The 14,605-nt window shown below is 36.3% G+C and overlaps 1 protein-coding gene across 8 annotated transcripts in view; it reads left to right on the top strand.

Moving 5' to 3' along the window:
• Positions 1–7,909, top strand: part of LOC109092127 (dynamin-like 120 kDa protein, mitochondrial) — a 41,376-nt gene extending 33,467 nt beyond the window's left edge. For all 8 annotated transcript variants that reach the window (XM_042726097.1, XM_042726096.1, XM_042726095.1 and 5 more), the window contains 2 exons: positions 5,167–5,235; positions 6,230–7,909. In XM_042726097.1, the coding sequence (XP_042582031.1) occupies positions 5,167–5,231 (65 nt within the window). In that variant the 3' untranslated portion in view covers positions 5,232–5,235; positions 6,230–7,909. The remainder of the gene's footprint in view (positions 1–5,166; positions 5,236–6,229) is intronic.
• Positions 7,910–14,605: the final 6,696 nt, after the last annotated feature.

Genomic DNA, 14,605 nt, shown 5'->3' with positions numbered 1-14,605 from the left:
CTTTAGATGACAAAGTATTTTTCACAAATAAATAAATATTTAACATAAATATAATTAAAAAGGAAGTAAACACTAACCAACAGGGCACTCAGTATTCTGGGAAGTTTTTGTGCATTGGGAATCATATTTTTCAAATAAAGCCAGGGTAACACTCATTTCACACACAGCACACAGAGAAAATGACATGAATATGACAATGGGCAGATGAATAAAGCTAAGCATAATTTGAAATTACGAGTTTAAAGTTTAAAGCATTCATTTCACACGGACCAACCGTCACACAGAGAACACCCGATCATGCCGGATAAAAATGCACATTTCACAAAATCTCACAGCTGGATTAAACTTAGTTTGCAAGGTTTATGAAATTAAATGTTCATTAGTCATTCAAAGATTTGTTTAAATTACAAAAATACGTATTTGCTTAATGCTGATGGCAAACGAGAAAGTATTATAATGTTTGCCTTTCTATTACTAGTAATATTAAAGCAATTGTTATAATACTATTTGTATACATTTTAATTCCTTTGTTTAACAGTTCTATCTGATTATTGGATAGACTTCTATCCATATTAGACAGAACATTTAACGATGAAGATGAACAAGAGGGAGAATGTGAGCTGTGTGCGTTCAGGCGCTGCTGCTCTCAGCACCGTCAAAATAAAAGTCCCGCCTCGAACACATCGGCCAAGCAGAAAAACTTGATATTTGAAAATTGCCAAATATCGGCTGATATATCAGCCTTGGTGATATATTGGTCGACCACTAGTAAAAAGTCTTTGTCATATTTGGATAAAAGGAATATATGTGACATTTGTTCGTCAAAAATGTCATTTTCAGCCAGTCATGCCAATGAAAGTTATTTCTGAGAAGTCAGCCATCTAGTGGCTTACTCGTTATTGCTGGATTTTAGGCTGTGATGGGGTAAGTGTTTTAACATCAGAAAAATGACACACTTCATCTTTAACTGCTTGTGTGTAAGATTTCACACACTCAAATAAGCCTGTTGTAAGCTGGAAGCTACCCTTACGTTGAACTCTGAGGTTCTCCACACCAGAACTCCGGCAGTGGTTCCTCTTCTCCTTGTGGCCATATGTTTTAGAGATGACTTGGAGAGCTGATTTGTGGAAACACTGTTTTCCGTGGGTTATACATCACTTTTGTCCCCTTCACTGATAGGTGTTCCTGTGTGAATGTTCAGATGCATGAAGTTCCATTAATGGGAAAGTTCACCCATAAATGAATTTTTTGTCATTGTTTACTCACCTTTACATCCCCAAAATTGTCTTTGACCCCATTGACTTTCACTACATGAATAAAAACAATTGAAATGTTTTCAAAATATCTTCTTTTTGTGTTCCACAAAAGAAATCAATTGTTTTGAACTACGTTTTTTTTTTTTTTTTTTTTTTGGTCTTTTTGCTGCTTAAGAATCTTTATCACCAAGGTTCACACCTGAAGTGAAGCTTTTCCGTGGAATGTCTTCAGTCGTCTTGTTTCCGGGAAGGTGTGGTGGGAAACGTGAGCTACTGAAAAGGCTGTTGCCACATTTTAATTTCTTTACTATTTTCCCTATTAACGGTCATGCTACTTGATGGCAAATACTGAAGGCCACCATTTATATCAAAAGGGATTGAGTTTCTCTTCAGCTCCTTGCAGCTCCATCTCTTTGGCGGTATCCCGTGCCCTGACTCTCGCTTTTTTCCCCATCCTTCTGTTCTCCATGGCCACACTGTTGCACAGTCTAATTACAGGTCAATTAAGGGCTTTCTCCAGCCTTCTGCCGCTCCGGCCCAGGAGGCTTAGAGGCCCGCAAGAGTGGGAGTGAAAGAGATATCATTTCATGTGGAGATCAGGCGAGAGCCCCTTTCAAAGAAGGGATTGAGGAGGAATCCTGAAAGAGAGAAAGCCACCCCACACCTCCCAAAAAAGGAGACTACTGGGACAGGGGCCAAAGGATTATGGGAATATTCATGACCAGATAAAGAGAGAAGACCTATGAATGGATGTGTCCAAAAGCTCATCTCTTAGGTAAACAGGGGTCTAAATGGAGTTTGGACACTGTTCTCGGACTCACAGAAGCAGGGGAAGGAGCAGTTCTCTCTCCTGTGTCACATTTCCGAGGCGCTGAAAAGACCGTCTTGTTTTGGCCTTTTTTTAGCCGTCATTCTGCATTCCTCCATGTGGAACAAACAGATGGCGACCAGAAATAAATATCTGTTTCTCACAGACTTTTCACACACTTTAAGCCCATATACACAAATTCACATCATCCTTAGCTGTCCATTCTTCTTTAAAACTTCATTGGCTGTAAACATACATGTTTTCACGGACTTGTGGTTGGCCCATGCAGCATAGAAGCTTCCATCACGTCCTCCTTCATTCATACCATGTCTAGTATTTGTGTACTCTTTTGATTAATAAAAATGGTGCAACCATTACTATGCTGGTTTCAAAACAAAGCAAGCCTGAAATTTCATCAATAAATGAACAAAAATATATCCAACAGTATATAAATACTAGGGATGCACAAGAAAATAAAACAAGAAATTAAGTTATGTGTAATAGAATGGAATGACACAGGGAATAAGTATTGAACACATGAAGAAAGGGAGGTGCAAAAAGGCATGGAAAGCCAAGACACCAGCTGAAATCTATCAGTGACTAGAAAGCAATCCTGCTCCAAGTCAGTGGGAATTAATATTAGCTGGTTCAGTCCCAACACCTACAGTACCAGGATGATGAAGATGAAACGGGTGGACATTTCAGCAAGACAATGATCCCAAACACAGCCAAAAAAACTCTCAGTTGGTTTCAGAAAAAGAATATAAAGCTGCTAGAAGGGCCAAGCCAATCAACTGACTTGAATCCAAGAGAAAATAAGAACTAAAGATCAGAGTTCATAGAAGAGGCCCACAGAACCTTCAAAATTTGAAGACTCTGTAGAAGAATGGGATCAAAATCACAGCTGAGCAATGCATGCGACTAGTTTCTCCATACAGGAGCCGTCTTGAAGCTGTCATTACCAAAAAAGGCTTTTGTACTAAGTATTAAATAAATTTCATCCAGCATAAAGTTCAATACTTCTTCCCTGTGCCATTCCATTCTATTACACATAACTTAATTTATGAACTTATTTGTTTTGTTTTCTTTGTATGTATGGATTACTTGGTCATCTTCAGGTTGTTACCGACATTTGGTGAAAATTTCATGTCAACAGCACCTTTAGAAATACATTTACTGGGAAAAATAGTTGAATACTTATTTTACCCGCTGTATATGGGGCCTATTTTTTAATCAATTGCTTTTAGCAGATATTTGATATTTATGTTCTGATATTCTGATATAATTTATTTATTTTAACTTTTTCTTTAAGTATAAAATATTTAAGTTTTACATATAAATGTATAATTTTTTATTTATAATATAATTTATAATGTTTATAATAGTGATGTATAATTTTTTATAATTAATTAATTGCTGTTTGCAGATATTTGATATTTATGTTCTGATATTCCGATATAATTTAACTTTTTCTTTAAGTATAAAATATTTAAGAATTACATATAAATGTATAATTTTTATTTATAATAATTTATAATGTTAATAATAGTGATCTATAATTTATAATTCCTTTATAAAATTTAAATAATTAATTAATATTATATTATATTCAGCCATACCATGTTATCACTTATCAGTTAATTGGTAAATATCAGTGAATATTTAATAAATGCATTCGTCACTGTTATTCAGTGACATAAACTAAGATCAAGTATCCCCAAATTGTTCAGATGGAATGAATCTTATGAATCTTTTCCTGCTGCTATCCTGCATTTTTCAAAAAAGTCCATCGGTGGCTTGAGTTTCATCTCCACACCTGCCGTGTCATAAGGCCCTCTCCAAAACCTAATGCCTGTTATATTCACTAACCTTCACCATTACTCTTTATGTCCCTAGGCACAAAAAAAGATAGTCATAAAAGTCTAAGCCACAAGATTGTGAATGTGTGTGTGTGTGTGTGCAGAAGTTGCTGAAGGGTCATGTTTCCAGGCTTCAGGATATTTGTGAAAGTTTGTATGTGTGGGCACGTGTGCGGTTGTGTGTGGGTCATAGTATTGTATTTCAGACCTTACAGATGTCAGATGTCCACAAAGCCTGTCTTATTTCTTTCATCCTACACCTCTTAGGAGAATGGGGAATCCCCACACCACAAATACACCTAAAACGGCTGCACGAGGCCTCAGAAGACAGTATTTAGTTACAGCCACAAACTTGTAGCCCAGTGTCCACTTGAAAGGCCCAGTTAAACTGTTGTCATATGAGACTTTAGATTGTTTGTTCTCACACTATTAGGCCACAAATGGTCTTGCGTGCGTACATAACATACATAATAGCTCTGTTCCAAAACCTACTGAGCTGCCTTACTGCCAACTGGTCAGTGAAACTCACAAGTGACCAATTTGGATTTTTTTTTAATTTAATTGAATATTTTAATTTAAAAATTGTAAAATATTTTGAATAAAAATAAAAGGCAAAACAACCAGTAAATTATTATTATAATTTATTTATTGATTTATTCATTTTTGTTCACTTTTGGAATAATAAACCTGGACCTCAATGTTGGATTCACCCATTTAGGAACAAAAACTGTAAATAGAGAATAAAAACTGAATTTCAGATTTTACACCTTTTCATTACCTTTGCCGCAGTCTTTCACAAAAGTTGTCACCCATTCCCACTCCTCCTCCATGACTCCCTGAAGGGGACAGGCTTTGAAGTAGCATGTGGAGGTGAGGAGGTGCAATAGAACACCACCTCTTCATCATCTGCTCCTCAACCGCATGCACCTTTGAGTGCTGAACTGTCAGTGGCCACCATCTGCTGTTAGAGTGTCAGAGAATGTACCCACAGTGGCACTTGACACGACTTGATACTTTATCTGCAGGAAAACCTAGAAATATCTGTATGCATTTGAGTCCACTTGAAAGTGCGTCTCTGCAATGATGTGGCCAGGTTAGGGGTTTTCCAGGAGAAGCTTGAACTTGAGAAGACTAGTGAATTCCGTCAAGTTCCATGCATGGGAGATGAAATGGTAATTCTATGCCATTGAAATGGCAGCATTATTGGTATATGATTTACTCATATTTACATTTCTCTTTACAGAAAAAGTTCGTGAAATCCAGGAGAAACTTGAAGCTTTCATTGAAGCTCTTCACAAAGAGAAATAGAGCTGTAGGTGGTTTTTATTTCTACTGCATGATTAAAGAGAGAATTTTTTGATAGTAGTTAATGATTCAATGTATCATTAATTATTAATATATAAATAATTATTATTAATACTACTTGATGATATTATTTAATAATTTATATAAATATGTAATTTTTCATATTTAATTTTACATTTTTTATAACTCTATTTGAAAATATTATGAAATTAGGGCTGCCAAAGTAACACATTAACTAGAAAAATTAAATGCTAAAAAGAAATTAATCAATGGACAGCCCTATATATACAGTCAAACTAAAAATTATTCAGACACCAGATATAATTTTTTTTTTTTTTAAACTAGTGGATGCAGGACACTGTTGTTCATTTATTTAAGTGAGGATGGCAAAATAAAGTAAGCTGTGACATATTATACCCAAAAAGTATTCATATAGTAGACTACCAGTAAAACTAATAAACAATTTGGGACCAAAAATTAATCAGACACTTTGACCTGACCATGTTTTGCTTAAGTGTTTTTTTCTTTAATTGCTAATGCCACCTTTTTACACCACAGACTGAACAAAATTAAGCATTGCTTGGTAATTGGTTGACTTTAATTGGTATTATCTAATCGTGTACTTAAATTTAATAGCTGACAGCTGTTCAACCTAATTCAGTTGTGAGACAGTCTAACAGAAGGATGACATTATCAAGATGAATTTGTTCTGACGCAGTTTATACTCAGAGTTCTTGTCATATTTTATTACCATTTTCTAAACTATAGTGAATAAACAGTGATAATGTGACAAATATTGAAGGTGTCTGAATAAATTTAGTTTTGACTCTCTGTCTCTCTGTCTCTCTGTCTCTCTCTCTCTCTGTCATATTTTATATATATATATATATATATATATATATATATATATATATATATCTCTCTCTCTCTCTCTCTCTCTCATGCTTTTTGATGGTTTTAATGATTCGAGACATAATTCTCAATCTTTTGTCTTCTTTCAGGATCATCTTGTTTCTGGACAGTCATGTCCTTACAGAAGAAAATGCACTGATTAAATACAAAATTTTTGCTCTTTGCCCTTTGTAAATGAACTTTCTTCCCAACTTCTCGTCTACTCTGTTTTTAATGTATCCTGCTTTAGCTTTCAGTCTTCTCACACACATGCACACTCACACTCTATCCCCCTAAAAAACAGTGAAAGTAAGCAAAGTGAGCTGGAGTCCCTTTACGTTTGCTGCATATTTAATCACTGTTGGAGAACAAGCACTTACTCAGTTAAAGAATGGTACATATCAGTGCCATGCTATATTCTTTCTTCCTCCAGTGCTTAAAAGCCACCAATGTGTTCACCAGACAAGTTCTACGAAAAACCAGTCAGACAGACATGCACGTACATCTTCTCCCAATCCCTCTTTCCCAATAAAATACTTTGTCTGGCTCTGTCTTTCCCCTTTTTTTCTTGATTAGTTAAGATAATGTTTATGGTGAAGCCAAATGGTAGAATGCATCAAGAAAATATTCAAAAATGTCTTATCACGAATTGCCGCCTTCATTCATGTTTTGGAGCTGTGATTTCACAACATTTATACAACATCTCTCTTATGACATATTCACAGTTAGTGAAGTCACAGTTACAGTTATACCAGTAGACCACCATATAAATCCTTCGTAATTATTTTGTAGAATCTGCTGTCGATATATGCAGTTGTTTGTACAGTAGATCTCATCTGCTCCTTATTTGCTTGTAGTCATCCTTAACTCAGTTTTATATATTCAAGAAATGGCTATGAGGCTTGGTTCTGAAGATGCAGAACATTTCTTTATAAGGAGACCAGATCACACCATCTGCTCACACAGGTGGATGAAAATGCATTGGCATATCCTGTTTCTTCCTTTGGCCCTACAATCCATTTCCTCTCACTTTGTTTTGCTTTACTTTATGACCGTTTACTTTGAGAGATTCAAATGGTTATAATTTTTTATCAGTCATCTTCAGCTTTATTGCACTTTTAATTCTTTGCCTGCACATGTTCTATTTCGTGCCCTAAAATTTTTGTTCTCACTGGGTTTTATATAAAATCCACATAAATGTCCTGATAATTTTGAGTGTAAGGGACATCACACTTTTGTTCCTGGTTGCTCATAAATGTAAATGGGTAAATATACATGTACTTGTAAAGTATCTGTAGAGTAAGTTAATTGAAATCATGGATGTGTTGTCACAACGGGAAAATATCTGAGTGTGATGCTTGTAACAGAATATCTGTCGGTTGCTTTAGGAATGTTTCCTCCTTTTTGTTGTAGATTGTAATGTTTGCATGTTGTACCCCATCAGATGTGGTTTATTTATTAAATTGGTGTTAAAAAAGGAGTAATAAAAGTGACTATAAATGTATATTAAACAGAGTTGGTGGGTGTGGACAATATCCAACATGTGTGTGAATTTCTAATGTTGAGAATTGTGCTTGCTGTTAATTTAATGACTGCTGTGAAACTTTTTGACAGGTACAGTTGATGTTTTTTTAGTTGGTTTTACACTGGTTTAATTATAAAGTATTTGTTGCACTTGATGATTGGAAAACATGTATTGAAAGAGTCGGTTTGAACCTGGCCTCATCAATATGCCGTTTTTATGCATGAATACACAGGCTAACCAGAATAAACACCACATTTCTCACTCATCCCAATGTTGTTATTAAGAAAAAAGACTATTAAAATCTCCAGCTCCAAAGACCTTAGTTCTCAACAGGTGTGTTGCCCAACCAGGAATTTCAGCATTCCTATAGTTCAAAAAGTATGGTGCTTGTTATGCTAATGTTGTTAATTTGATTCCCAGGGAATGCATGAACTTATCAAATGTATATATTGAATGTATTTAAAAAAAAAATATTCAATTCTACCTATGACATAATGTTAATAGTCTTAATAATGGGATCTATGCACACTAGCTGCCTATGTAAAATGCTAAAATTTCAGTGTTCACAAGCTTCCGATATATTCCGGTATTCTCTGATATTCTCCCATAGCAAATTGAGAGATTATATATATATATATATATATATATACATATATGTATGTATGCAAACTGATAACTCATTTTTCAACAATTTTCAAAAAATCATGTTTTTTCATTGTGCATGCCAGTTATTCTCAATGAAACTGCAGGTGGGTTATTTTGAATAAGTAAAACTTACTAACAATAAAACAAATATAATAAAAAACATGATTTTTGAAAATTAAAAATGTGAGTTATCTCTTTTTTGCAAATAAACTATATATTTATATATATATATATATATATATATATATATATATATATATATATGTATATATATATATATATATATATATATATATGTATATATATAATATATATATATATGTATATATATATATATATATATATATATATATATATATATATATATATATATATATATATATATATATATATGTATATATATATATATATATATATATATATATGTATATATATATGTGCACACACACTACTATAGCACATATAACATTTAGAAAACAATACATAACACAAGGTATAATTTTCTCACAATTTCCATAACTGAACTGCGACAGAAGTTGTGGTGGCCACAGAAACTTGTGGAAGCGATAGTGCAAATTGTTGTGCAATTTGATCTTAAAAGGGAAAATTATGTTAATTTCTTCTTTGTTTGTAATACAAAAGAACATATTTTGAATAATGTTGCTAACCAAAAAGCAACATTTCATTAAAAAAAAAAAAAAAAAAAAATTCCACAGAAAATTAAAATTGTGCAGGTTTGGAATTACACAATTTTTTTTTTTTTTTTTAATTTTTTTTTTACTATTCCTTTAAAGGCATTTTTTAACTTCGAACAGTACATTTTGCTAGTGTGTTTGTTGTCACTTAACATCCAGAATGAGAATGAGAACCACTGCTCTAGATCAGTTTACAAAAAGAAAGAAAGAAAGAAAGAAATTGCATGTAACACTGTTATTTTGAATAACTGTATAATAGGCGATTTCTAGATGCTGTATGCATGCGAGTCTATGCACGTCAATGTGCATTTCCTGCAGCTAATGAAGCTGGAATGATGTATGTTAGGTGTGAGTGGCCCTTGCTCTGAGGTATGACTCTATGCTCCATGGCCTGTGCTCATCATCAGTGCAGGGTTGTGGAACCGGACCTCTGGGCTACGTGTGGAAGCGTGGGGCCCTTGAGCTCTCAGCTCCAGCCCGCACTGATGAATAACACAGTGGGTAAGAGGTCTTTAACTCCTGGGCATCCTCTCCCATTTCACAAGGCCTTGATTGTTACTGGCATCGTTACCTCGCCGGAGGGGTGCGGAGGGAATTGCGGGGTGTCTGTTTTTTAGAGAGCGCTCTATTTCTTTTCCAGCACCTGAGGGGCCACACGCATACATATGCTCCAGCCTCTCTCACGTCTCAGAGAATGATTATATTCCCCGTTTGTTAAAAAGGATAGTCTGAGAAGGAGTGTTTGGAGGGGGAAAAAAAGAGAAAGACTTTAACCTAATGACTCTGTAGCGTTTCAATAGGGGCGAAGAAGAAGTCAACCTCCAGCGAAATGCCTTTGTGCTATCAGATAACTGGCTTCTGAAGACGGGGGAGGACACACTATATGGCCATTAGCATCTCCAAAGGCCGTCACGTTGACTAATAGCCCAGGCCACAACGCCACAGTGGCTCAGTTTGTGTTTTTCTCCATTATGTGAGTGACACAAAGGAGCTGAAGACTGGTAAAGACCTGTCAAATGTGCCACCACTGCCGTTGCTCACAAAGCTTTATTTTTCCCTCAAAAGACACTGACTTGTTCTGTCTATGCCCCTTCTGTCATCGGCCCCCAGTCTACCTCACCGCCTGCCTATTTTGGGGAGGGTGGCCACGCAGAGTCACTTTGTGTATAAAGCTTGGGAAAAGGAAATAAATTCAGCAGTTCAGCTCTTGGGCTGTTTTGGCCATGTAACCATTTGTTCACAGGCTTGTCTTTTGGGACGGGCCAGCCCCTCTGGGATTTGTGCTGTCCCCAAGCCTATACAGATCACAGTTGATAAAGGGCTGTAAGACAGGGTGGGTTTTTAATTTTTTACTGCTCTAATATGGCCAAAAGCCAATGACAATTGCAGTGAAGCCATTTGTTATGTGTATAGTTGTACTCTTGATACTTTGAGTTCTTTGACTTTTAATTATTTGGTTGTGATTTTATTTTTTATTTTAATTTTATTTATTTTTTTTACAAGATTTTTACTATTTTGTCTAAAAATACACATTTTAAACAAACTTTATTGTTTTTCTTGTGTTGGTTGTAACTACTTTACTGTATTATCTGTTCTGTAGAATAAAGCAGCTAAGCAGTACTCAGCCTTTTCTGAGTCTTTTTTTTAGTTGACAAATAACAGAATTGCTTCATAAAGATGGTTGTTCAGGAGCGCTAGTGCATGCTTTTACAGCAACAATGAATACAGTCCAAGTATTTGATTTTCAAACAAATTGCTCTTTTGCACTGGTTGTTTTTAAAACTCAGTCAAAACAATTTAGCTCATGCAAATTTCACTGCCTTCCAAAGTTTTAGTTTGATGAACTCTGCCCTGCAAAGTTATGATAAAATATCGATACATCACGGCGTGACCTCTCAGCTGAATTGAACACTAATCTGCAGGATTGCAGTGTTGCAGTAAACTTTACATTTTGGATGTATTATGTTACATTATGTTTTTCAAAACGATGCCGCAGTATGTGACATTCCTATTACTAATGTTGTAGTGTTTTCCATAGAAATTTTAAATGCTCAAGTAATAGTGTGAACAAGGCATTAGCGATTTGAATCAGACTTACAGCCGCTGAATTTATTCTAAATGAATCAAAAAGGATTCTCTCACTGATTCACAAGTCATTTATTTGAACTGTGATGTATGTTTTAGGTTTGTGAGACTTCATCAGTCTGTTTACTGACTCCAGGTTCATGTGAAAATGTGTAATTAAACAATAATAGTCACAACAGTTGTTTTTTAATTGATAGTTTTGTTATTTTAATTGATTATTAATGGTACACTAATGGTAAAAAATATTATTGGTTATTGTTTAGCAATTGTTTTATATAGCGCTTCCAATTTAAATTGATATAATATACAGTATAGCGTTTTACAAATATATGTTTTTAAACAATACTGAAGTAAGAAGTATGTACTCACATGGACACAGACTGATTTTAATTAATGCTGCAAATTAGTATTTTTATTTTTGAGTCTGATGCACTGCAAATGGATTCTTTCTGTCCCTTCCAAAGAGAAAAATAATGATTATTGCCTTCTCAACCTTTTTAGAACACTACTTTTATTACTGTAAACGTGCTAAACAGCTTTAGCGTGTATCTTAAATTCACGGCATTTGTATATCTCACAATGAGATCCTATTGCCCCTCTTGATTGCTGAGTCGACACCCCTTCATCACAGAGTGTCATCATGCCTGAGAAAAGCAACAGGCTTCATTCACCCTTTACTGTCCCCTGGGCTGTTCGCTTTATGTTGAGGAGAGAAGCCACTGCACAATTGTCTATTGTGTGCATTATGTTTGAGGCATCTTCCCATTGCTGCTGTGGGGTCCATTCCCCCAGCTGAATTAGGCCCATGGGGATTTTGACCAAGGCACAAAGGTCACTTACTTTCTACCCCATCCCCCTGGCCTACGACTTAGGACATGCCATAAATTACTATAACTATTTAGCATAGATATTAGCCACTGGTTGTGACGCACATATCCCTAATGCTTATGGGAGAAGTTGAATAGATCCTCAATTCAGATTCTCAAGCGTTGGATGTGTCTTTTTCTTTTTTCTTTCTTTCCTTCACTATTCATCTGAATAGTAAAAGTGGGAAAAATCAATAAGATGACCTCACTGTCTCATGGTCTGGAATGTCATAAATGAATTAGCTCCTTTGTTGGGCGAACGAGGCCATTTAATGGATTCCCGATGGCAAATCTATATTTCGGCTCCCTAATCCCTCGGTGGCTCTTTTACACTCACAAGACAAAACAAGCCAGGCTCTTTCTCTTGCTCATAAAGGGACACGAATGCTTACTGTTAGAGGTTTAATTTAACACGCCGAGAGCTGGGAGTAAACATGCCGCATCCCATGAAAGGCTCTGTGACGGCGGGAGGGCAGCGAAGGCAGCGAACGAGGTCCGCATCATGACAGGCTCCCACTTTCATGTGGAGATAAGGGCTGCTGCCATGGCAAACTGATCAACAATCGAGCGATGCCTCTGCTGGGCCGAGCGACTCAGTCTGGGTGAATTTGCATGGACTTAGAGGGATTATTGGGGTATTCATGGCAACCTCGGGGCCAGCAGGTGAGGTCCTTGCTCAGCTCCTTCATCCTTTAGGTAAACACTGCTGTTTGGTACGGAGAAGGGACGAAGAGGGGATCTGTTGCCAGGATGAAAGTGTATCCACAGGCTGGCTGATCCCTCCTAGCGGAGTGGCTCTTGTAGGGGCTTGCCACTACAGCGTAGGGTACTCTAAGGGCTGCATTCACTGTGTAAGTGGTATAGTGTGTCTGCACCAAACGGAGTCTGGTGACATTACTTCATTGGCAAGAATGGTATCTTAGCAGATGCTAAAGCCTTTGGCAAACAAGTGTAGAGCCTTTGCATTGAAGCAGAGATTCTTTACAAGATCGAATGCTGGTTGCATTTCCTCTGTAGCTTAGCAGCACTAGATAAGACCAAATTGGATCTAGTTAAAATTTTGGTAGCACAATTTGGTCTTTGTTACAGGTTACATGTACTAAAGTACCAATGTAACAATAAATTATACATAATTACATGCAACTAACTCTAAATCAAACCCCCATCTTAACCCTAACCACATAGTAAGTACATTACTCCGTAGTTAAATGTATAATTACACTGTAACAAGGACACCATAATATAAAGTGTAACCAAATGTTCATTTATCCACCATTACATGGTTATATGTAACATGACCATGTTACATACAGTTTAATTAATACACTTCAAATAAACTGTAATATTAACCCATATATAGCAACTCCTATATTAACTATTATATAAGTATTTTATGTTAACCAAGCCTGTATTTATTTGAACAAAAATAAAAACACCAATACTGTATTGCTGCCCCCCATCTCCCTTTCTGAAAACAGTGATGCATTTTTTTTTCATGATTCTTCAATAAAGAGAAAATTCTAATAAACAGCATTTATTAAAAATTAAAATCTTTTACAATATTATTATTAATATTATTAATTTACTGACAATTTTGATCAATTTTATGTGGCCTTGCTGGATAAAAGTATGAATTTAAATAATGTAAAAAAAAAAAAAACTTACCCCAGACTAAACCAATTTTTATTTATTTATTTATTTATTTTTAGAGATGTGTATACACATACTGTAATTAGGAAATTACAAATGAAGTGTCACATGACACAGATTCTTAGTCCAGGATGTATGTGTCAGGTGAGCCTACACAAGATTACTCGTTTGTCCTTGCGAGACACACAAAATGTCTTGTGCACACAGGCATGGAGCCTAGTACCAGGTACAAGCCCTAGAGTCCCCAGAGTATGCAGCTGATAAACATCACTGGTGTTACCATGGATACTGTAGACACCATGTTTATTCACCTGCTTGTTAGGGAGGGACATCTCCCAGTCTGATCTGAAAGTATACATCTCCAAGCATGAGGATGCTCGTTCTGTGGTCAACACGCCCACAGGCCTGCTCAAATATTGGGTTAGGACCTTGAGGATGGTTGATACACACCCTACAGCCTTTGACAGTTGCTGCCTAATGGCCATTGTGTTCATTGTCCAGGCTGACTGCTGTGCCCCTCACCAGACCAGGACCTGCCCTTTGCAGCCAGGGGACAAGAATGCCTGTGTGTAAATATGTGTGTGGCTGGGTGTGTGCCAAGACTGTTGGTTTGTGTGTGTACGGGGGGTGGCGATTGCGAGTTTGTGTACCCATCGCTGTGATCCTGTGCTCAGGAATGTTTGCTCTGACAATAGACAGCAACTGTAGTCTGTCTAGTCCAAGCCCTCTCCAGCCTCAACTCAAACAGCACTTGCAAAGCAAGAGGCTTTTCTTTATCTGAGAGACGTTGCCCTTCTTTAGGATGGGGAAGGTAAATAGTTACAAGGCTTTAATAGGTGGATAATGTGCTCCTAGGGTGCAGGGACTCACCATGAGTAAACAGGGCGATCTATCGGCTCTCTTGCAAAGCACGTCCCAGTACATCACACGCTTTTATAGACACTACCAGGACATGCCATCTGCAACCTGTAAGAGCAAATCCTGGTTATCTTTAACAGTCAGGCAGACTGCCTGCCTGCC

Source organism: Cyprinus carpio, chromosome B6 (genome assembly GCF_018340385.1).
Source record: "Cyprinus carpio isolate SPL01 chromosome B6, ASM1834038v1, whole genome shotgun sequence".
NCBI lineage: Eukaryota > Metazoa > Chordata > Actinopteri > Cypriniformes > Cyprinidae > Cyprinus > Cyprinus carpio.
The sequence above is the reverse complement of the archived record's forward strand: the minus strand, read 5'-3'. Positions and strand labels throughout refer to the sequence as shown.